Below are 25,848 nucleotides of genomic sequence, written 5' to 3' on the forward strand. Positions count from 1 at the left end.
TATTCCATTGTGTTTGTAGAAGGGCCCTAGAAGCCTGTTGAAGACTTGCATTATTCATGAGTATTGAAACCTTCTTTTCTAAAGAGGTTTTTTAGTCTTTGAAATCAACAATGTGGTCTTTTAATCTTGAGAAACAGACATTAAAAGTTCTTGAACATAAAATTTACAGAAGAAAGTCGTCTGAATTAAGTGAATTCTTATTTCTGGTCCACTCACCAAGTGGCACGACTTACTAGAATTTCAAAAAAGATGCACACTTTCCTATCTGAAACCAGGGAGTCCTCTAGCTGCAAAAGCAGCAGACTGAGAGCGACTACTATATGGGTTTGGAATGGGAGTAGCAGTTGCTTGAAACGGGAATGGATGACCTGCTGTACCAAACGGAAATGATTGACTAGCATGCTGGGCAAATCCAGATTGATTCTGACTTGCTTGCTGATACAAAGGTTGCTGCTGGTGATAGCCACTGGCCTGAGAAACCGATGAATAGCTGAAAAAAAGCACAGAATAAGAAAAAAACAAACAGGAGATTGTAATAAATTTTCAAATATGCTATCCATATACAATATACAGCTTAAAATTTTTAATTCATCAAAAAACAGACATTGAGCATGGATATGAAAATGTACTATAAAGCTGGATCATGCTGATGAATAAGCCTTCTACTTCAATTTTGAGCAGCACCTCCTCTTATTCATTGTAATGTAATTTGTCACGCTCTTGCAGAAAAAGATGCAGTGTTTGACAGACGAGTTCGTATGGAGCTCGTTCGAAAAGGGTCTGATGACCCAACACTTGTGCAAGACATAGTTTTGATTGAGCTTGTAGAACCAATGCAGCCACCCTTGTAGTGGCGCCGTTAATTCAGTTCACTTTCATACTAAAAGAAAGTTCACCCCGAATGAGCAAGCCATCTGAGGTGTTTCATTTCAGGATTTTCATTGAAGGTTACTTTGGATAGAAATTTTTTTCTGGTAGATGCTTCGTAAACCTGATTGACCCCCCCTCACCATCAGTTTTTGCTTCTGATATAACTGATGCTGAATGGTATAATTATTATACAGTTGAGTTCTTTTTATCAGCAAAATGTGAGTCTGATCTTGAACAGTTGTTAAATAGGCCTCAGTGGTCATTTGACGATATTGGAGTCATAGCATTTGTAGTTGAATCAGCAATTAAGAGGCTGAAGCCAAAGTTGTCTTCCAGTATTGACGGGGTTTGTGGTATGCATATCAAACATGGCGACTTCTCGATCGTGAAGCATTTAACATTACTCAAACAGATGAATCCTTACCCTAGGTATTTTTCCCTCGTCATTCTGTATCGAAAAAGGTTAAAACTACCGCTCAATACACTTCGTATCGGCCTATTCCCATTTCAAACTATTCAAATTAGTCGTTATTTATTTTAGGTATATATTTTCTTCAAAATTGAGGAGTATATAAAATACATAAGTGAAATTACAAAAGAAAAATGAAAAATAAGATATGCTAACTAAATACATCATAGATGAGCTTGAGGCTAAGTGTTGTGCTATACCACATCAGTTCGGCTTTCAGCGTGGATTCAGTTGTCATGAGGCACTTTCTACTGCGGATAACTTGCTCATTGAATCCGATGATTCAGGTCTTCCCTGTTTCTTGGGGGACTTGATGTCAGTCGAGCTATTGAATCCTTATCCATGCGGCAATGCTCCTTCTTGCTGCTAAAAGAGCTGTAAATTGTTGCACTATTAAGGGTATTTGCGACATGTATTCTCGCCTTCAATCGGTCTTAAGATTCATTTTTCAAAATCCTAAAGAGTCGATTCCCGAGCTAGAAGAATCTTTGTCTGAAGAGGAGCCCACCAAGGCGCAATTTCTTCTTCTGTTCTATGTTATTGATCCCCCCAAAAAATTTCCATATTCTTGCATTTCTAATAGCATCAATGCTTCTCTTGTGTCATATGCTGACGATATCCTTAACCCTTCACATATAATGTCCTCACCGGCGTACGTCATCTTCTCGATTTACTTTGAACCACTAGGTAGCTCGAAACGCTTTCGTGGGGACATCTGTAGTTTTGCAAAAGTCAGTCCTGCGTCGTTTTAGTCCAGACATAGAAGACTTTTAGGGATTTTTGTTAGATTTATCATTTGAGACATAAAAAAAAGCCCTGAACCAGGTGAGACTTAAAATTTTACTACTCGGTAAATATAAATCTGAGGATATTTTTTTTTTAGCACCAATAATTGAATCTTTGACAGTAATATAGAAAACTTTTTCGAATAACTCCGGCTCCTTTTGGTTATGGAGCGCTGGTATGAAAGTTCAGGGTTCCCGGTTGAGGACAGTGTACATAAGCCGATGTTTTTCGCTAGTAGGAAACAAAACAACAAGAAACATTCCATGGGACATCTAGCAGACTCAAGAATATATCTTCATGACGTTAAAAAGATTCAGAAACCAAATGTCCAACTACTTTTGAAGTACATCTGAAGTCTTCTTTTTCGGCTCCTCAACTGAGGACAGAGTGTAAAGGATCATAAAATACTAACTGAGATTAGTGTGACACCAGCTTATGCTTATTGCTCTTTCTCGTCCTTGTCTAATACTTCCTTTTTTAGAGCACTCTAGAAGAAGTCGGCGCATCCAAAATGAAGATCAAATTCGGAAAATCTATGAGGAACTTGATAGTGAGCGGTCTGAAATAGAGGACCTATCTTATAGTAAGCAGGAGGAAGCATACGATCCTAGTCACGGTGACAGAACTCCCGAAGAAAAAGACACTCTAGATACAGATATCTTAGATATTGAGACACGACACCCCGCTGCAGAGACGAGGAAAAATGGAAAAGGAACGTCCGTTACCAAAGAGGCCCTTTCCCACTTACAATGCCAAGTGGAACCCTCCTATAAAAGCCTCAGCCTCTGATGATAACAAAAACGGTGATCCGATTGCTTATTTTGATAAGTATTTTCCGGAGAATTTAATGAAAGGTGTGCCAACTAAACAAACTTGTACTTCGTACAGAAAAAAGGAGTGAGCATTGGGACCACTCCAGAAGAGATCAAGAGACTCGTTGGCATGCATGTTGCATAAAGTGTCTTCAAGTTTCCGAGATACAGGATGTTTTGACCCCCAGCCACTAGGATACCCTGGACTGCTGAGGTCATGAATGTAAATAGGTTCCAGCGTCTACGGGTCTCAATCCATATTATTGACAACTTAAATGATATGAATCCGATTGACCGTTTATGGAGAGTTCGACCAGCAAGTGATACGGTCTTAACATGAGTGCGTCAATTACCGCAAACAGAAAAACTGTCATTGGACGAGCAGATAGTACCGTATACAGGTAATCTGGCAATAAAACAATATATGCGACGTAAACCATGCCCATGGAGCATCAAGGTCGTGGGAGGTACCGTGCTAAATTATGAAGTATACCAAGGGAAAAATACATAAATCTTGAAAGACTTCAGAAAATGTGATTTGGAAGTTGGCATAGTCCTCCAGCTGATGAAAGCGATCAATCCGTCGCCATACGCAAAATTGTATTGTAACACTTTCTTTACTTTCACCGATCTTCTTCTACAGTTAGAAGAAGAAGGAGTACTTTGCTTGGTTACTATCAGGACAGATAGGATCCAGAGGCTGCCACTCGAGACCGAGAAAGACCTGAAAAGGAGGGGGCAACTTTTCTGAAGGAGTTTAGGGTTGAGAGGAATTTGTCTTGGTCCACTGGTTGGATAACAGTAGCTGCAGCTAGCTTCAACATAAGTGGGTGGAGATTAGGTCAGCAAAAAGAACAGATGGTCTAAGGCTGCAAAAGAAAAAGATATAAATCACACGACCGCAGATTGGTAAAGAGTACGTCAGAAGTATGAGTGGATTCGACAAAACAGACCAGCTTTCGTCTTGCTACAAAACATTCATTTGATCAAAAACGTGGACCCTCAGAATTATTTTCTACATGGTGGATCTTGCTGTTTGTAACTTATGGCTAAAATACATGAGTGAACGTGATCAACTGAAAATCAGAAACAAAATTTGTCTTGACCTACTTTCCTTCTGTCTTGACGTTGCACAGGCTCTCACCCACGCTGCTGTTCCATGCAAGAAGCAAAGCAGGCCTATGACTTCATGTGACTTGGCCTCTGACGAAACAGGGGAGATCTTAATGAGTCATCTAAGAAAAGGAACAGGATTTTAGTGCGTCCCGGACAGAACGCTAGGTTTGACCCGACGGCTCATTGGTCAGAAAAAAACTGATAAGCAGAACCATTGCATAACTCACCATATATTATGAAGACTTGCACAATGTGCTCGAAATGCAAAATGCCTCTCTTTAATGTTAATGGGCAAAAATTGTTTTGGTGAACTTTAAGCTAAGTGAATAGTTGTATGTTTGTTCAGCATTTGCCTTTTACACACTTTTCGCCTAAGATACAGCTGATTTTGACCAGTTGATACACACTGTCCTCGATTTAGAACAAAAAAAAAAAAAAAAAAAAAAAACGGATTTGCCCTCACGGCTTCAGCTAGAAACTTTTACCACGCGTATTTTAGCTATGAATCATTAAACCAACAAGATTTCAATTTTTTCTCTCTTCGGGATAAATTGCAAGTGAAGGGGTTAATATCAGCCAAACCACTGAACGACTTTCTGAAATTTTCAAAACCTGAAAGAAGGATACCTAAAATTTGGCCTTAAATTTAACACTGAGATGCTGATTTCACTGGAATGAAATCAGCCCGTCCCATCTATGACTCCTGGTCCCTCTATGGCTCAGCGAGCTGAAAATTCTGCCTACCTTGGCCTTTCAATCGGTTCAACTCTCTCACACCCAACAACTTCTGATAAGCCATATTTATCGTAGAATTGCCGCTGCATATACATCCATAGTTACTGCAAAATTGAGCTTCATCTCTTTTTAATTCAATGCCCTTCCCCGAATTCTGTATGTTATCTCGTCTTAGGAATTTTTTTTTCCAAGTCTGATAAAAGAATAATTCGTTCATGTTTCTTCAGGTTAGTTAAATACCTGCTTCAATTCCCTCCATGGTCAAGAAATTATAGGATAGTTCTCAGGGTTGAAGTAGCTTTTCCTGAGGAAACTATAGCTTTGATAAATGAGAAACACAATGCAAAGATAGTTAAACGTCCTTGGTACCCATTACTAATGCATCATGTGTAGTTTAGAGTTGTAAGTTTGTATATAATGTGTTTATGATTTTGTTACTAATTTTTTCCTTTTATTTTAATTTTATCGTTTTTCATTTTCTCCGTTGTTTCCAGTGTTTACTGTATAACAGGTTTTCCGATAAATAATAATAATAATACCAAAAGCCAAAACACTAAAAGTGAAAACATACAAACTACAAGATAGGAAGACATGCGTAAGAGGGAAAGACATTATGTGGACTAATAATACAGGAAAATGGGTATAAATAAAGATTACAGAAGCATGCATAGATTAAGAGGAATAAAGACTCACACGAGAGATTCAAAGAAGTTAATGGCGAATGACTAGACAATTTTTCATGTTATCACAACAAAATTCGAACATTAAAATTTGCATTTAGTCGAGTTAATTGAGGAAAAAGAAAAAAAAACATTTATTTCTTTGAAGAAAACACAAGCCTCGATCATGTGAATTCCTAAAAAAATGACACAGAAATACTTATTACTTAAAGTTAAGGAGTTGTCCATTTTTTCCAATGTGATTAGAGGTTTCAAATTACTTTCTCTAACAGATATACACACTTTACTAGTTTCAAAGTCAGCATCCCGTACAGCTTTGGAAGCAAGCTTCTGGCAAGACCCACAGTAAGAAAACCAAATTTTGATCTAAGAACGATACAATTTTCTTTTCAACATTGATCAATTCAACCCTGGTCAGTATAAATCTATTTTAAACCATTTTTTGTACAAATATTCCTTTATGGTATACCCCATCTTAAAATTTCGAGTGGTTAACAATTTCTTTGCTGTGATATGGATAAAAAGGTTGGAAAATGAACTTTGCTCAAATACGAACAAAGTAATGATTCATTCCAAAACAAGCCAGGAGCAAGATCTGAACACGTGGCCTATCCATCATCCCAGTCCCTCCCAAACCAATTTTTCGGCAGAAAGGTAGACATGTTGCCCCTTTTTAAACAAAAATTATGCACTGATGTTCAATTTGTGGATTTTAGAGCCAAAGCGAAAGTTTTCAATGTTTCATTGTTCAGACTTTCGGATCTATAACAAAGGGTAACTTGTAAGCAAGAATTGTAAAACTTGTCTATCTTCAGGGCCCAGGGGTTGCATAAAGTGCGCAAATTGGTCTTCATGCAAGACAACTATTATAAATAAAAACGTAATGGGATGACAAGGTTTCATAGTTCTAAGAAAAATGATTATGAGATAAATACTGGATGATAAACATAGAATCAAAATCAAATACATAGCAAACAATTAATAGTTGTCCTCTTTAAGGCAAAATAACAAAGCTTTAGCTGGTGCCAGCTGGGATTTTAGAAACAGTACGATACATTCAGTCAGGCTTTAAGTATTGAGGCAAAGTGATAAAACATCAACTTGGATTCATGGAAAATTTTAAAGCTAAAAAGACTGATCGGTAGTCAGGAAATAGAGAAGAAAGTTGTTTATAAGAATACAACATAATTTGGGGTCAACTTTAAGAAACACATCAACAATTTTATTTTTTTTGAAGAAAAATTCTTCTTCAGGCATATCAATTTTGAAATTTTTATGGGTTAGCAAATACGGCATTTAATCTATGGCAAACAAACAAATCCAAACTATTGTTCCCACGTTACCACATTCATTTTCGTCAACAAAGCCAATCAAAGGTTGCTACAAATCTTAAATCCTGTTTATGTTTGTTTTGAATTTGACTCCATATATGACTTTATTTCTTCTCGCTTTAGGTTTTAATATTATCACTCTATACTTAATTTTTTTTTGAAAAACGCTTTTTTGAACTAACGCATAGCATGCTGGTCCCTTTAGTAAAGTGGAGACTTTAGTGTTGGAAACAACTGCATTGAGTGTAACAGCCTTTTAGACGATTTCTGGGATGTGGTCAAGATAGATGCTTTGAACAGGAAGGGGAGGGGAGTGGGAACAGAGGAATAGCTCACCAGTGTCGGCTTCGCATCACCAAATTCTGCAATGAGTTGGTAACAGTATTATCAGTTTGGTATCTGCATATGAAAGCCTGTAAATTTTCTTTGCTACTTTAGTGCTTCAGCATGGATTGGTTTCATTATACTTAATTAATAGATCTAGTCCTTCCTCAAAGTTGGGTATTTTCCTTCTATTGAACAAATCACAATCACTATCTCAGCTAATACACTGTTTTGAAATGGTTTCATGATTTTTTTTTTTTAACTTCATACTGAAGTAAAAACAGCGAAAATCATTTTCTTGGAGACGCGGACAATGGGTAAAGAAAAAGAGAAGAAAAACAACAATAAAAACTAATAAAAAGAAAATTGCCGGAAATTTGGAAAAATTCATAAAGACCAAAATATTCCGGTTGCATCGAATTTTAGTAACAATACTAACATACTAACTTTTATCCTATTATATACTAGCCTCATCAGTGTACAGTCCCCAACGACTGTTTTTTGGGGAGATTAACAGAGCGAGATATTGTTAAATTCTGATTAGGAAAAAATACAAGTTGTAAAATAAATAAGACCTTGTAGGTTGCTGATACTGCTGAGGACCAGAAGACTGATAATCTTGGTACATCATTGCTAACTGTTGCCTAGAAACCGGGATAGGAGAATCTGGAACGCCACTGTACCCGTATGATCCAGCCTGACTCTGAGGAATCGATCGAGCGATGTTTTCACCTGGCTGTTGAGATTGAGAAATCGACTGGACTCCTGTTTCTGGAGAAGCGTTCCGCTGGTCTTGACCTAATAATAAAACAAACAAAATTATAAGTAAATAAGAACAGATCAAAATATTCACGATATTAAAGAAAAATTTCATGCTAAAAAAATTCCTAAATTATAAATTGTCGAAAACAAACTACCTGAAATAATTAGAAGTCGCTTAGTCGCAGCAAAGCTAATGTAGCGCAACTGTAACCTTATTGAATTTAATTTCGGACTATTTCTATTTACAACACAAAAATATTGGGAAAAACTGAATAATTGGTTTTTATAGTTTTTATATTTTTCTGTTCAAAAAAATACCCGGCTACTTTTGTTCAGCATTCAAATTGCATTGTTTTTAATGGTTTTGCAGATCAGAGTGATCATAAGTGAGTCACTGGTAGTTAGAAGTTTGGCGTCAATATCAGATTTCCAAAAAAAAATAAAAAAAAATAATGAGCAAATCAAATTTTTCATAAAATTACCAAAATAAGAAATTTCACAACATAATGAATTTTTCTTCCTTCGCTGCATTATGATACATGGTGATGTTTAAATATCATATTTAAATAAATTAATAATTTTAATTTAAATAAATCTTTTTAAATAAATCTTCTGTGATTTTTAAATTTGTTTTGACGAAAACAAAGCTCAGCAATTAGCATATTTTTAATTTTACTAACTACAAAAAAAAAAATTGGGCAGTTTGGTCTTTCAACTACATCTTGGTTTGGTATTATTTATGATTTAAGACAGCTATTTATTGGGCTTATAACAGTTAAGAGCATTCTTGATCTGCCATTATGCAGAACTACTTTGATGGCATAATAAAAGCAAATCATACAATTCCACACTAAATTAGAAATAATATACTACTACTAGTACAAACAACTCACTGGAGCACCAAGCGGCCTGAGACTAACACAACTACGCAGGATCCTCTTCCATCCGAATCTGTTAATAGCCTCCCTCTTTATACCCTCCAAGAACTTCCCGTTTCCCTTAAATCTTTCCTTACGACATCCTTCCAACCCATTCAGGGAAAACCTACCTTTCGTTTGGCCCTAGATGGTTAGGCGACAATGAGAATACTTGGCAATCTAACCTCTTCCTTCCGCAGAACGTCCCTTAGCCATCTAACCCTTTTCTCCTTATAGCCCTCAAAAGCGGGATTGAACCACATTTTTCGTACAGCTTACTGTTGACGGGTACCCAAAACAATCCGTACACAAATCCTCTAGAAAACATCCAATAAATCCTTCTCTATAAGATTTTGTCATGGCATACAGTCAAATTGGCCGGTTACATACTAACAAACGTATTATATAGTGAACAAAAAAAAAAAACTACTCAAAGTTATGTTTGGACCGAATGAATAATAATAAAAAAAAAAACATAAAATACTGGAAATTTGCAAAAGAACAAGTTGATAAAACACTGAAGTCTTAAATATTAACAACAATTCACAATCACCTTCGTTGGCAGAATAAGAAGAAGGGGGTCCCTGATTCACTGATTCCGTTCGACTAGCTTTTGATGGAGGTCTATCGCTACCCTGGCTTAAGGTCTGAGTTTGAAGTGGATCAAATTCCTTGGGAGTTGGCCCTGATTGTCGCTGCGTTGCATGGGTATCTAAAAGAAACAAAACTGAGTAAAAAAAGAAGACACGAATTCTAAAGAATCTATGAGTAAAAATAATAGATGTAGGATCGCAATATGGAATCAGCAAAGACCGAAGTGGCTTCTATGTATTTGTTTTTTTTCTCAGGCCACTTCGCATGGAAGGTACGGTCGTAAAAACTTTAGAGGGGGCTCATACGGTCATAGACTGAAAGTTATAGTGCCGTTTTTCAAGTCCAAAGTGATCGGAGATTAACCAGCCCCCCTCCAGTGCACTATGCCTCTTTTGGTATCCAGCCTACTTTAATTCCCAAAGACATCAAATCAAAATTTTGATACATCCATTTCATTCAGAATAATCAGAAGAGCCAATAAATATGTCTCCGTTGATGACATGACCCCAAAAGCCTCTGGAACAAGGGCCGAAAAATATGTAAGTTTCAAATTTTCTCAAAATAGACTTGTTTGATTGTGGGTGTGCAAATTGACTTGAAACTTTAAGGGATTATCCTCTAGGTCAAATGGATCAAAATATCGTTTTGGATGGGTGGTCACGGTATGGGTTCAAGCTGTTCAAGCTGACACGCAGCAAAAACGAATTTCGTTCAGAGTCAGTGCAAAAATAAGCTAAGTCTGAGATTCAGACAGACCCGTTTTTAAAACGAGCTAGGTTCCAAGCTATCCTAAATATTATATTAAAAACCAATACATGAAATACTTGTAGATGTCCGTATTCTTTTTAGTTGCAAAAATAATCAGTATGTTTGTATTTCCGACCCTATTATCAAAAACCAAAAATCTTACATATTAATTGTTATTTGATTCTCTTCAGGAATAGTAATTGTTCCTTGATTAGATAGCTTTGCAGGAGGCGCAAGATTGATTTGACCTTGTTCGTGGATAGATAAACGAATATAATGTTTGACGATGGAAGACGAATGACGACATTCTCATTGATATTGACAATGCCGGTGCAATAACTTGCTGATTTGGGTTGTCTGAGCAAGAGCCTTAGTTTAATCTTGGACTAACTCCAAAAGAGTGTTGCCAGTAGTATGGTGATGCTCATGAAGAACCCTGCTCATCATCTCAAAAACTACAAACATAAATATTCAATTTTAATGTTGTTCTTAATGCCAAGATGTTCCTCATTCGGAAAAGTTCTTTTAAATCAAGTAAAAGCACATTGTTTCTATGTGATGACTTAACAAATTCGAGAGTCATCCTTTCAGCTTTTAGAAAACTTCATTTCCCAACTCAAGCATCAAGAGCAGTAGACACAGTTTGGCGACGCTAAATAGTCTTTAATAAGATTTTGCCAATTCAGTCCTTATTCTGTTTAATTTAAGACCATTTTTTATGTGCTAAAATATTTTTAGTAAGATAACTTGGTTATACAACTTTTAAGGCAAGTATTCAAGAGCCACTTTTTCCTTTGGAACAAGTATAACGAGAGAGGATTGAGAGGGATTATTCTCGAGGGCGGGAGGGTAGGGAGTTTTTCTCGGGGCAATTTTATGGAAATCAAAATTCCTGGTGAATGTTTGGGGAGGGGGAGTTTTTCAGATAAGTTCTTTAAGGGTGAGTTTCCCCAGGGCAACTTCATACGGGATAAGCATTCAAAGGGTAAGTTCCCAAGTGACAAGTTCTCCGGGACAGCTTTTTCTGTTAAAGTTCCGTGAATATTAAAAGTTTGAAGATTAGCACATAAGTTGGTTCGTATGCATAAACGCACGGACAGTCTAAATATCCAGGCAATTATCGACTTTGGTTTTTATGTTGGCCAACAGGGAAAAGGTCTCTTTGAACTTTCACTAAAATGGGGTAGTGCATAAGGATGAGCCATAAGCCTAGACCATTCTTAAGATCCAGGTTTGCTCTTGGGATCTTGGATGGGATGCAGAACTTTCTGAAACACTTAAACGAACAACATTTCATTCAAATAAGGCATTAAACTTGTCAAAGTGATTATATCCTGTCAGTTTTTACCATTTCTTGTCCGCCTGTTACATATGTTCAAATCCTATCAAGGATTCCTGCCATGTTAACAACACTGTCCCAAGCCATACTGTCTCGGTCCGTAATTAACAAAGGAGGATTTTCCAAGACACCGACAAACCGGCAGAGCCTACTTTCTAGGCACAATGCAGGTATATTCAATGGCTGCATTCAGTAGTAGTAGCTCCAGCAGTGATTCCACTTTTGTTTTCAAACAATCTGTAAAACCTTGGCAATTTTGGTAGAAAATCGGTAGATGGCTCTCAGGGTTCGGAAGAATTTTCAGTAAGAATTCATCAATCCTACTTTTTCTCACCATTTCAGGCTCCAGACTATAGCCCGCTAAGTTTAGGAGGGTGACAGAAAATTTGGATGAATTCCGAACACCCGGTCCTTAACCATTGAGTCTGAATTAAGCGGACAAACTTTTTTTTACAATCATTCCCAAATAGTTATTCACGAATGATAAAGGGAAACGCAAAGTCGCAGCTCATTAATATCCATATAACTGCAAAAAAGTATAAAAATCAACACAACGTTCAAATACCTATACAGCATTACATTCATTAAAACAAAGGAATATCTACATTCGTTTCCGCCATCCATCTCCCACCGCTGTTTAAGACCAAACTAAGAAAAGCAGTAAGGACGCACTCTAAAAGACTGACGGGAAGCAAAACGGAGTTTCATCATCCGTTTTTCGTTCTGCTATTATGTCTTTGTGTTTTGAATTGTATTGTGAATTAATTAATTAAATTAAAGAGCTTAAAGAACCTGTTGTTTCGCTATTATGGTTATAATCAAGGTAGGAAAACGAAGAAAACAAAGAGCTTAAACAGAAAGGGAAAACAGCGTTCTGCTCTTAAAAAATAAACAAGAAAGCCAATATGCGAAAAAGATAAAATACGAGATAAACAACGAAAACGTACGCAGCTAATCTGTTTCTATCGCATGCCTTTTAGTGTGTACATTCTAATCTGATCACGCTGTAACTCAGTAGCGCTGGCAGACGCTACTACTACTCTTAGCCTTTTTCTGAGGGGCTGGTCAACCGTCAGTGTGTCTGCGGTAACTCTGGCTCGTTACATTCCAAGTATCGTATGAATTATGGAAGCCAGAGTTAACGTTGCCAAACGATTCCTTCTGTCTGTTTTTACTTCCTCGAGTAAGCTAAGCAGTCTTTCTGAAGCTATTTTTTTTAAATGTTAAGAAAAACAAGTATTGTTCAAACTTTGCTTAGTTCTGAAACCGTTTGTTTCCACGGTGGTCCCTCGTACTCAAAGCAGGTTTCCAGTAATCCACGGATGTCACAGTCATTTTTTCATCGTGTTTGATACTCTCTGAATGTTCCTGCCATTCTTTGTCAACGGCACTTCTCGGTCACCCTGGCAACGAGTACCGTCTTAGGTATGGGACAAGGATGGGTGGGTTTAGTGACTTAGCATTTACGGATTCAATAAAACTACACCTCATAGATATCATCAGTAACTGAATCTCTTTTTTATGTGGACGATAACCTCTTTATAAAACTCGCGAGCTGACTAATAAATTTTTTCTGTCTCGACTTTTAGATTTTTTTCGTACTCTGGCTGATAACTAGCTTCCACGTCACTGGTCAACTTAGCAATTTTTTCTGCCACATCTAAGACGAGGTATATATTTTTCAAAGGAAGGTGCTGGGAAATATTTTCAGGATCCAGGGTCATTCCCTTTTCTTGAACATGCTTGGCGGTCATGGAATTTCACGACGAAGTCTTCGAGTTTTGACAAACAGTTTTACTGTCTTCTTTCAAAATATGAAACAGAGGCGTATTTGCTAGGAACATCGTACTAAACTCTGTTAATAGTCCAAGGATGTACTCCATACACATTATCACGACTTTCATAAGCGGGTTTTTTTTATACTTACAAGCTTATTTCCATACGTAGGGTCCTCAAATACTAAATTCCTGAATAAAGTTCCCAAACAGAAGAATCCCTCTTACACAAGTATGAACTGAGAGCCATCTTGTTTGTCCATGGGCAAGAATTTTCAGCAGGTCCATATTGTAAAAATCCTGGGTCTCTCCAAAACCACTAACTCGTTTTACACTGTTTGCAAAATTAATATGAATAATCCTTTATAGATCTTCCTATGTTTCTGGAGGCTTTGCACATGCATAAAATGCCACAAGATGGATCTGGTGGCAACTACAATTCATGACAGTAACCCATGGGTGTTTTCTTTACAAATGAAGAAACGGAGTGATGGACCCCCATCATAACGTTTGCAGTGTCACAGCAGAAACCAATCTAATTGGTCAATGGAACTCCATCTTTTTTCAGGATCTTCAGAGAATTTTTAAACGGAATTTAATTTGAAGGATCAAAAACAGAAAACAACACCACTGTGGAATGGATAGTGACCAATGTTCATACACGTGCAAACAAATTCAAATCGTATTGCCTCAAGTGCCTATGATATGGTTGTGTTCATTTGCCCCCAAAAATTCTCTAAAGGACCACAGACAACAACCATGAAACAACGGATAGAACAAAATAACATTTTTGAGGTTTATTTTTTCTGGAAATTTTTTATATATTTCCTTTTTTGTCGGGAGATAGATGAGAAATTGGGTAGATCCTCCGAAAAATCGATAGAAGGGGAAACACTGAGCTAGAGTAGAACGGTAGTAGAAACACTAGAATACATAATCATATCTTATACTAATTTTGCTTTGATTACTGTCACTGGGGAAGGTCAGGGAACATCTCACCAAAAAGTCTTCTGGATAGTCAATATCCTGGAAAATCCACCTTTTGACCTATTTCCTATTTGAAATGAGCCATAGTATACTGTATAATACCAGTCTTTATATCGTCTTCAATTTATAGAGGACTAAAGCTGAAGCTGACGAAAAATATAATGAGTACAAGACAGGTTGAAAGTCATATATCCTTAATTAGTAGCATATCATTAGTGTAATTTATTTTTAAGAGCCAAGTTGAGTTTTCTATAAACTAATTTAAGATAAATTTAAGTGAAAGCCAACTAATTTAAGACAATTTTAAGCGAAAGCCTAGCTTTCGCTTACAGCACAGCAAAGGTACCTATCCAGTAATGTAAAAAGATAACTTTTACTTTCTTTAGATAAACTTCCATTCATGCATCTTATAAAGCGTAAAAGATCTCATGGCTCTAATTCACTTTCTTACAAATCAACACAAAGCTTTGTCAGTCAATACTTACTTTGGGGCATCTCTGAATCACCAACAGCAAGTCCAGCTTCCTTTTTCTCTGAAGGGGCAACACTAATCTTATCAAGCATAGAATTCACTTTGTCTCGTAGACCGGCTAACTCCTTCCTTAATAAATGAACCTAAAATTAAGCGTTAAAGCATTCAAGTGTTCATTTGTCGCAACTAAAAAACTGAAAATAATAAATCCATTTTTCACCGGCTTGGATATACCAAGCAGGAGGTATATCCACAAATTAAAACATAGTTTACAGTCTTACGTAAATATTTTAGGAAAGCCAAATATTTTGCACAATATTTTGTTCTTAACAATTTTTATGAACGATCTTCACAAGAAATCAATCAATGTAATCCCGCCGAAACAATGTAGTAGAAAATAGATACAAGAATAATAACAAAACAAGTAATAATAAAAATAATAAAAACGGAATAAGGCAATTTCAAAAGTAGAAGAAAAGAAAAACCTAAAAAGGTTTCAGCAGAGATTGAAATATCTCTTCTAGGCTGCCTTATGCACAAAAATGGAAATACAATAAGCCGAAAAAGAAATACAACAAGAGCTAAGAGCTCATATGGCACTTGTGACGAGGCATGAAGAGATAGGAGCCAAGAGATCATATGGTATGAGCTCTAACAAAATTCTATGAATCAATAGATTGATTTAAAAGGAAAATAAGAGGCTTAATGCCGGTCAGGATTTAAAATAAGAGCTCTGAGTCACGATGTCCTTCTAAAAATCAAAATTCATTAAGATCTGATCGCCCACTCGTATGTTATAAATACCTAATTTTTTCAAATTTTTCCTCTCCCTTTATCCCCCCAGATGGTCGAATCTGGGAAAACGACTTTATCAAGTCAATTTGTGCAGCTCCCTGACACGCCTCCCAATTTTCATCGTCCTAGCACGTCCAGAAGCACCAAACTGGCCAAATCACTGAACGCCTCCCCCAGACTCCCCCAAAGAGAGCAAATCCAGTACGGTTCCGTCAATCACAAATAAAGGACATTTGCTTATTCTATCCACCAAGCTCCATCCCGATTCCTCCACTCAAAGTGTTTTACAAGATTTCTCCCTCCACCCCCCTCCCCCAATGTCAAAAGGTCTCGTAGGGATTTGAAAAAAGAGCTCTGAGACATGAATTCCTTCTAAATATCAAATTTCATTAAGATCCGATCACCTATTCGTAAGATAAAAATACGCCAATTTTCACGTTTTCCAAGAATTCCGGTTTCCCCCTCCAATCCCCCCAATATCACAGGATCTGGTCGGAATTTAAAATTAGAGCTTTAAAGCACAAGATCCTTCTAAATATCAAAGTTCATTAAGATCTGGTCACCCTTTCGTAAGTTACAAATACCTCAATTTTCAAATTACCCCCCCCCCCAACTCAACCAAAGAGAGCAGATCCGGTCCGGTTATGTCATTCACGCATCTTAGACAGGTTTTTATTCTTCCCATCCAGTTTCATCCTGATCTCACCGCTTTAAGTATTTTCTAAGATTTCTGGTCCACCCCCCAACTGCCCCCCCCCCCAATTACGCTGGATCCGGTTGAGATTTAAAATAAGAGATCTGAGTTAGAAGGTCCTTCTAAATATTAAGTTTCATGTAGGTCCGATCACTCCTTTGTAAGTTAAAAATACGTCATTTTTTCTAATTTTTCAGAATTAACCCCCCCCCAATAGAGCGGATCCGTTCCAATTATGTAAATCACGTATCTAATACTTCTGCTTATTTTCCCCACCAAGTTTTACCCCGGTCCCTCCAATCTATGCGTTTTCCATCATTTTTGGTTCCCCCACCCCCACCCCAAACTCCCCCCCCCCCAATGTCACCAGATCCGGTCGGGACTTAAAATAAGAGCTTTGAGACACGATATCCTTCTAAATATCAAATTTCATTGAGATCCGATCACCCGTTCGTAAGTTAAAAATACCTCTTTTTTCTAATTTTTCAGAATTAATCCCCCCCCCCCCCAACTACCCCAAAGAGAGCGGATCCGTTCTGGTTATGTCAGTCACGTATCTTAGACAGGTTTTTATTCTTCCCATCCAGTTTCATCCTGATCTCACCGATTTAAGTATTTTCAAAGATTTCCGGTTCCCCCCAACTGCACCCCCCCCCAATTATGCTGGATCCGGTTGAGATTTAAAATAAGAGATCTGAGTTACGAGGTTCCTCTAAATATATTTTTTTCCCACCAAGTTTCATCCCGATCCCTCCACTCTAAGTGTTTTCCAAGTTTTAGGTTTCCCCCTCCCAACCCCCCCCCCCAATGTCACCAGATCTGGTCGGGATTTAAAATAAGAGCTCTGAGACACGATATCCTTCTAAATATCAAATCTCATTGAGATCTGATCACCCATTCGTAAGTTAAAAATACCTCTTTTTTCTAGTTTTTCAGAATTAACCCCCCCCCCACTACCCCAAAGAGAGCAGATCCGGTCCGGTTATGTCAATCATGTATCTAGGACTTGTGCTTATTTTTCCCACCAAGTTTCATCCGATCCCCCCACTCTAAGTGTTTTCCAAGATTTTAGGTTTCCCCCTCCCGACAGAATTTGCGATTGCTATATGTCACTTGGTTAATATCAAGTGCCATAAAAATCTGTGAAAAACTAAAAAAGCATGAGAGAAACTAAAAGAAAAAAACAAAACAGAAAAAAAAGACAAATACACAAAAAACAACAGCAAAGGATGATTAAAATAGTACAAGCAAAAGTGTGACATACATAAACTTATTTATTTAAAAATAATAAAGAGTGTGTGCAGAATAATAGATGGCAAACCAGATCATGGTGAAAAGGTGGATATACCAAATAAAATATAAATTTAAACCAATTAACACAACATCCAAAATAATCACAAATTGGATACGAATATAGATATAGTAAACACGAAACAATAAAAATCAAATAAGTGACCATATGATACCCAATAGTTCTTCTCAGGGAAATTGCACTTGTGTGTCTGGGTTACGGCACTATCGGTTTTTTCATACTTTTAGGTCTTTCCCTTTTCCGCTCATTCAAACATTTTTTATTCATTAGTTACACATAAAACACTATCAACAGGAAATTGGTTAAAAATACTCAAAGAAGCTCAATTTTGAACAGAACATTATTGCTTATCGAAGACCTTATCAAAAAACTTTTTTCTGGAAAGCTATACATCCCGTGTATTTTTCAATTCGTTTCAGCCCAGAAAGATAAAAGTTTTAGCAATCTGTGTTTAGGGGGAAGGGCTGCTAGGGGCTTAAGCTAAAAACTTCTAGGGAATGTTTTTTTTTGGGAGGGTATTCTGTCTTTATGACTAGTTACAGAGTTATACCAAAGCTTCAAAATTAACCATTTAACGGAAAATATACTATTATAGGAATACATTTGACTATTTAAGCATTTCAAGTTTAAATATTACTTGTTGAGTTCAATGGTTTTCTATCACAAAAGAAAATTCAGTATCCTTGGTTGAAAGGATATCAAGATTGCAGAGTATATCTTTATTTTTGGGATACCTATTTTGGGGACTATTGGTGTGCAGTATAGAAATTGAAGAAAAAAAGAAGAAAATATTTTAACAACAATGGATTTGGTTTAAATTTTGGTAAAAACCAACTAAAAATCTTAAACCCTTCAACAGTTTGATAATTAAAAACCAACAAGAGATTAAAAATCTAATCCTTTATGAACTGTTAAGCAAAGCTCTGCATAATCAATGTACCCTCAAATTAAATATTAGAAAATCCCCTTCATCATAGAACCACCAATATAAGGGGGAAGAGTATGTCGTAAGCAAGACAAATAGATCACAAAACTGAAAATTATTTGAAAATAAGAGATATTTCGATGGCATGTTCCAACTTCCACCGACGGCAACTTTTTCAAGCAGTTTCCTTCCATTCATGTGTAGGCCTATGCGAATTTATGCAGGCAAATGTTTCACGGACACTAAGGGAATGGTAAATCCATATATAAAAGAGAAAAAAGGTGAAAAGACGGGCAAGGTCTACAACAGTTTTTTTTTCATTTTACATGAACATTATTTTCTATTTGATTGTACGGATTTTAAGGATCTGGATATCCACAGTTGTGAAACAATTTTTATTTTAAGTCAGGAGGTCCGAAGGAAGATAAACGCTTAATCAAGGGTTTCAAGTTCCATCAACATTGAATAATCAGTCTAACATACAATATTTTTATAGCTAACAGTAAATAGAAAACAAACATCATTTTAGAATATAAGCAGCAATAGACCTACGTAAAATATTTCAAGGAGGGGAGACCACCCAATATGTATATATATATATAAATAATATATATATATATATATATATATATATATATATATATATATATATATATATATATATATATATATATATATATATATATATATATATATATATATATATATTGGGTACCAATTTGCAAATGAAAGTGGTACCCTCAAGCAGCTTTACACACTTAATAAGTGTTGTAATTTATAAAAAAAAGTAACTTTCTATGGATGAGATTGACTTGTAAGATATTTCTCTGAGAGAAGCAGCTGCAGTTAACTCGAGAAACGGTGGACAAGCCTATATACGCTTTCATTGCAAAAAGAAGCGTTCCACAAACAAATGCACTTGCAAAAACAAGGACCTTCTGTGCCATTCGAAGTATCATAATAGTTTAAGTTGTTGTAATAAACAAGATTTGAATCACATAATTTTTTGGATTTCACGGTCTTTCAATATTTTTAACATTTGGTACTCCAGCAATATCGCAATCAAATAATGGTAGAGGATTCAACAATCAAGCCATATCCGAAATTAGTGCTATATGAATTTTTTTATTACTATTATTTTCTTTTCACATTAAAAATGTACTGTGCGTTTTACTTTCTTAGTCCTTCCTCCCAGAAAGAGCGACGAAAAACGTATCGCGACTGAATTACGGAGAAGAATATATAAACCTCAGAAATGCTCAACATTCATTATTAGTGCATGGTAGATGTCGACATTCTCTGGTGAAAGTCAGAAATAAGGGTATTTAACACATATTTCGGACATACACCAAAAGACCATTTTTTTAACAATCACCAGTGAATGTTGACATTCAACAGATTTCGGACATTCACGGCAATATATATATATATATATATATATATATATATATATATATATATATATATATATATATATATATATATACATGTATAAAAGACTCACCTGATGAGAATCTAAGGATACTAAAGACGCAGTGTCATCGACCCTCTTGACAATAATTGTAAGACGAAGAATTCTACTACATTGAATGGCAAAAGCCAGATCAGAGCTATCAAAAATTGTTATCATGTCTCCATCTGAAATAAAGAACACCAACGATAAAATAGTGGATAAAAAATAGTGGAAAAAAACTTATTAACGACATTTTGAAAAACAGAACTACAAATGGTGAATAATGAGTCCCAACTTAATAAAATAAAAAATGGTAATGCTTCCATTACAAAGCATAAACTACTGTCATACTTCTATGAATCTGAAAACAGGACTGAAAAACACAAAATAGGAACGATTTCAAAGAGTAAAGCAGGAAAACCTCCGACAAACCTTAGTTTCTACCATCAAAAATTACAAAATTTCAGGAAGTTAAAATAATAAGCGAAAACCACCCTGAGTAGCCATAATAGTACAAATAGCAAAACATGATACTGCATTCAAACCAAAAAATAAAAAAAAATGTTTCTTCCTTTTCATTATACAACTCTGATCAATGATACTTACCCTGGTGACTGATTGGATACTAATACTTCAATTCATGTATAATAATAAAAAAATTATATAGATGGCAGTAAATTTTGGGCACAGAGCTATGGCCCAAATAGTACAGCTTATGAAGCAAATAACCAATTTCTTTAGAGTAACAGCAACAATGCTTTAAAGGCGAAAAGACTATATATTAGGTTATGCTTGGAAAGAGTTCATCCTTGAAATGAGAAAATGTATCTAAAATACATTCTCATGTGCTTTCTTTTGCAGCAAGTCACTTCAGTAGTGCATCAGAAGTCTTTAGTGGTTATCATCCTGTGTTAAGTAGTCTACAAGCTATTTGAATGACTGAGAGACTATGAAAAGAAAGAACTATCAATTTTTCTAAGAAACTTGTTGGCAGATTCGTATAAAGTTACAACGACATACACTAGATAAGGGCTGTCTAAAAACGTATGTCTATAGCCTTTTTTTTTCTTTTAAACAGTTCGTGGTAACGAACTGTAGTAAGGAGCGACCCGGCTCAATAGTAACCGAAACTCTAAAAAATGAAATTTTGATACCAATAGTTACATCAAAAGAATCGCATTTTAATGCTGATTTTAAATATATAACTTTCATCAAGATCAGTTATACCCATCAAAAGTTACGAGCTTCATAGCGAAAATCACACCATCAGATTCAGCGTATCAGAGAACCCTATTGTAGAAGTTTCAAGCTCCTATCTACAAAAATGTGGAATTTCGCATTTTTTGCCAGAAGACAGATCACGGATGCTTGTTTATTTGTTTTTTTGTTTGTTTGTTTCTTATGGCACTTGGTATTAACCAAGTGACATATAGCAATCGCCAATTCTGTCGGTCTGTCGGTCCCGTTTTGCTACTTTATGCACTTCCAGGTAAGCTAGGACGATGAAATTTGGCAGGCGTATCAGGGACATGACCAGCTTAAATTAGAAATAGTCATTTTCCCAATTTGACTATCTGGGGGGGGAGTGGGGGGCCGGTTAATTCGTAAAAATTCTGAAAAATTAGGAAAAATGATGTATTTTTAACTTACGAACGGGTGATCGGATCTCAATGAAATTTGATGTTTAGAAGGATATCGTGTCTTAGAGCTCTTATTTTAATGCTTGACCGGATCTGGTGACATTGGGGGGGGGAGTTGGGAGGGGGAAACCTAAAACTTGGAAAACACTTAGAGTGGAGGAATCGGGATGAAACTTGGTGGGAAAAATAAACACAAGTCCTAGATACAATTGACATAAACGGAACGGATCCGCTCTCTTTGGGGTAGTTGGGGGGGGGGGTATTTCTGAAAAATTAGAAAAAATGAGGTATTTTTAACTTACGAATGAGTGATCAGATCTCAATGAAATTTGATATTTAGAAGGATATCGTGGCTCAGAGCTCTTATTTTAAACCCGACCGGATCTGGTGACATTGGGGGGAGTTGGGAGGGTGAAACCTAAAACTTGGAAAACACTTAGAGTGGAGGGATCAGGCTGAAACTTGGTGGGAAAAATAAGCACAAGTCCTGGATACATGATTGACATAAACGGAACGGATCCGCTCTCTTTGGGGTAGTTGGGGGAGGGGTTAATTCTGAAAAATTGGAAAAAATGAGGTATTTTTAACTTACGAACGGGTGATCGGATCTCAATGAAATTTGATATTTAGAAAGATATCGTGTCTCAAAGCAATGATTTTAAATCCTGACCGGATCTGGTGACATTGGGGGAAGTTTGGGAAGGGGAGCCAAAAATCATGGAAAACGCTTAGAATCGGGATGAAACTTGGTGGGGAAAATAGTCAGAAGTCTTACATACATGATTTACATAATTGGAACAATTGACATAAACGGAACGGATCCGCTCTCTTTGGGGTAGTTGGGGTATTTCTGATAAATTAGAAAAAAGAGGTATTTTTAACTTACGAACGAGTGATCGGATCTTAATGAAATTTGATATTTAGAAGGATATCGTGGCTCAGAGCTCTTATTTTAAACCCAACCGGATCTGGTGACATTGGGGGGAGTTGCGAGGGGGAAACCTAAAACTTGGAAAACACTTAGAGTGGAGGGATCGGGATGAAACTTGGGGGGGGGAAATAAGCACAAGTCCTGGATACATGATTGACATAAAAGGAACGGATCCACTCTCTTTGGGGTAGTTGGGGGAGGGGTTAATTCAGAAAAATTAGAAAAAATGAGGTATTTTTAACTTACGAACGGGTGATCGGATCTCAATGAAATTTGATATTTAGAAAGATATCGTGTCTCAAAGCAATTATTTTAAATCCTGACCGGATCTGGTGACATTGGGGGAAGTTTGGGGTGGAGAACCTAAAATCATGGAAAACGCTTAAATTGGAGGGATCGGTATGAAACTTGGCGGGGAAAATAATCAGAAGTCTTGCATACGTGATTTACATAATTGGAACGGATCCGCTCTATTGGGGGGGGGGGGTTAATCCTGAAAAATAAGGAAAAATGACGTATTTTTAACTTACGAAGGAGTGATCGAATCTTCATGAAACTTCATATTTAGAAGGATCTTGTAACTCAGATTTCTTATTTTAAATCTCAACCGGATCAAGCGTAATTGGAGGGGGGAGTTGGGGGGGGACAGGAAATCTTAGACAATATTTAAAGCGGTGAGATCAGGATGAAACTGGACGGGAAGAATAGAAACCTAGCTAAAATACGTGACTGACATAACCGGACCGAATCTGATCTCTTTGATGGAATTGGGGTGGGGGGGGGGGTAATTTTGAAAATTGAGGTATTTGTTACTTACGAAAGGGTGACCAGATCTTAATGAAATTTGATATTTAGAAGGATCTTGTGCTTTAAAGTTCTAATTTTAAATTCCGACCAGATCCTGTGACATTGGGGGGAGTTGGAGGGGGAAACCGGAATTTTTGGAAAACGTGAAAATAAGGGTATTTTTATCTTACGAATAGATGATCGGATCTTAATGAAATTTGACTTTCAGAAGGAATTTATGTCTCAGAGCTCTTATTTCAAATCCTGACCAAATCTTTTGACACTGAGGGGAGTTGGAGGGGGAAATCTTGGAAAAACACTTGGAGTGGAGGAATCGGGATGAAGCTTGGAGGATAGAATAAACAAATGTCCTTGATACGTGATTGACAGAATGGTACTGGATTCGTTCTCTTTGGGGGAGTTGGGGGGAGGGGTTCAGTGATTTGGCGAGTTTGGTGCTTCTGGACGTGCTAGGACGATGAAAATTGGTAGGCGTGTCAGGGAGCTGCACAAACTGACTTGATAAAGTCGTTTTCCCAGATTCGACCATCTTGGGGGCTAAAGGGAGAGGAAAAATTAGAAAAAATTAGGTATTTATAACTTACGAGTGGGTGATCGGATCTTAATGAATTTTGATATTTAGAAGGACATCGTGACTCAGATCTCTTATTTTAAATCCTGACCGGTATTAATCCTCTTATTTTCCTTTTTAAATCAATCTATTGATTCATAGAATTTTGTTAGAGTTCATACCATATGATCTCTTGGCTCTTAGCTCTTCTCGCCTCGTCACAAGTACCATACGAGCTCTTAGCTCATGTTTTTTTTCCCCACGGGTTATCGTATCGACTTAGTGGTCCTAGAATGTCACGAGAGGGTTCATTCTAACGGAAATTAAAAGTTCTAGTGCCCTTTTTAAGTGACCAAAAAATTGGAGGCCACCTAGGCCCCCTCCCACGCTCATTTTTTCCCAAAGTCACCGGATCAAAATTCTGAGATAGCCATTTTATTCACCATAGTCGAAAAACCTAATAACTATGTCTTTAGGGACGACCTACTTCCCCGCAGTCCCCGTGGGAGGAACTGCAAGTTACAAACTTCGACCTGTGTTTACATATAGTAATGGTAACTGGGAAGTGTACAGACGTTTTCAGGGGAATTTTCTGGTTTAGGGGGGGGGGAGAGTTGAGGGGGGTTACGTGGGAGGATATTTCCATGGAGACACGTCTCATGGGGGAAGATAATTTCAATGAAGGGGGCGCAGGATTTTCTAGTATTATTTGAAAATACAATGAAAAAATAAATATGAAAAGTTTTTTCTACTGAAATTAAGGAGCAGTATTAAAACTTAAAACGAACAAAAATTATTATGCACATGAGGGGTTTACCTCCTCGTTACACCTCACTCTTTACGCTAAAGTATTTTTAGTAATTTCAACTATTTACTCTACGGCCATTGTGATTCAGAGGTCATTCTTAAGGAATTGGGACAAAATCTAATTTAATGTAAAGAGCGAGGTATCAACGAGGGTTGAACCCCCTCACATACGCAATAAAAACATACGAATATAGAAGTTTGTTACATAAGTTAATTCGTAAGTTACGTATATTTTTTACCAATGAAAACGTTTGTAAAAAATTAAAAGTTCTAGTTGCTTTTTTAAGTAATCAAAAACTTGGAGGGAAACTAGGCCTCCTCCCTCGCTCCTTTTTTCTCAAAATCTTCCGATTACTTGCAATTAATTAACATGCAAAATTTCGTTTCAATTATTTATTTGCAAAGAGCCAAGATCAAAACATGCATTAATTCAAAAATGTCCAGAAATTAAATAAAAAAAACAAGTTTTTTTAAATGAAAGTAAGGAGCAACATTAAAACTTAAAACGAACAGAAATTACTCCGCATATGAAAGGGGCTTTTCCTCCTCAACGCCCCGCTCTTTACGCTAAAGTCTGACTCTTTCTCTTAACTCTATTTTTAAAACAGTAAAAAACTTTAGCGTAAAGAGCGGGGCGTTGAGGAGGAAAAGCCCCTTTCATATACGGAGTAATTTCTGTTCGTTTTAAGTTTTAATGTTGCTCCTTACTTTCATTAAAAAAAAAAAATCGTTTTTTTATTTAATTTTAACTAGGCTTGGTCTTTTGGTCTATACATGAGAGCTTAAAGGTTTCCGAAAGGCAAATGCGACGTCTTAACCTTTCATGAGTTATTTAACTATGCCTTCACACAGGTGTGTACATCAGCCACGTTTAAGCTTGACAAATTTTTCGAGAAATCTAATTTTTTAGATAAAACATCCGACGTTTTTCACCTTTTGTATGATACTATTTTTTATGCTCTCTGACTGTCCCCTTAACCCAAGAATATATGATTTCAAGTTTGAACTTGTTCAGAGAATAAAGTTTTATTTTGCCGTGTGAATAAAAAGGTCGTACGGAGGCAGCACGCTTTCCAACATCTTTTATTTATTAACATGGATATTCACACATCTTTTATCTTTTTTCTTAATCAATAATACATTGCCTATTCCCATTACAGGGTAAAAGGCTTCCAACACTGGATAACTGTTTTTCTATTCGTATTTTTTAATCTATTT

The 25,848-nt window shown here is 36.6% G+C and overlaps 1 protein-coding gene across 2 annotated transcripts in view; it reads right to left on the reverse strand.

Moving 5' to 3' along the window:
• Positions 1-25,848, reverse strand: part of LOC136040885 (protein TFG-like) — a 48,267-nt gene that overhangs the window by 3,106 nt on the left and 19,313 nt on the right. The window contains exons 3-7 of one of the 2 annotated variants that reach the window (XM_065725296.1): positions 19,947-20,080; positions 14,730-14,859; positions 9,356-9,514; positions 7,699-7,921; positions 234-490 (exon numbers count right to left, since the gene is read on the reverse strand). In XM_065725296.1, coding sequence (XP_065581368.1) covers positions 262-490; positions 7,699-7,921; positions 9,356-9,514; positions 14,730-14,859; positions 19,947-20,080 — 875 coding nt within the window. In that variant the 3' untranslated portion in view covers positions 234-261. Of the gene's footprint in view, positions 1-216; positions 491-7,698; positions 7,922-9,355; positions 9,515-14,729; positions 14,860-19,946; positions 20,081-25,848 lie in introns of both variants that reach the window. The other variant, XM_065725302.1, reaches the window with a different exon arrangement.

The sequence above is a fragment of the Artemia franciscana genome, chromosome 2, assembly GCF_032884065.1.
Source record: "Artemia franciscana chromosome 2, ASM3288406v1, whole genome shotgun sequence".
Lineage (NCBI taxonomy): Eukaryota > Metazoa > Arthropoda > Branchiopoda > Anostraca > Artemiidae > Artemia > Artemia franciscana.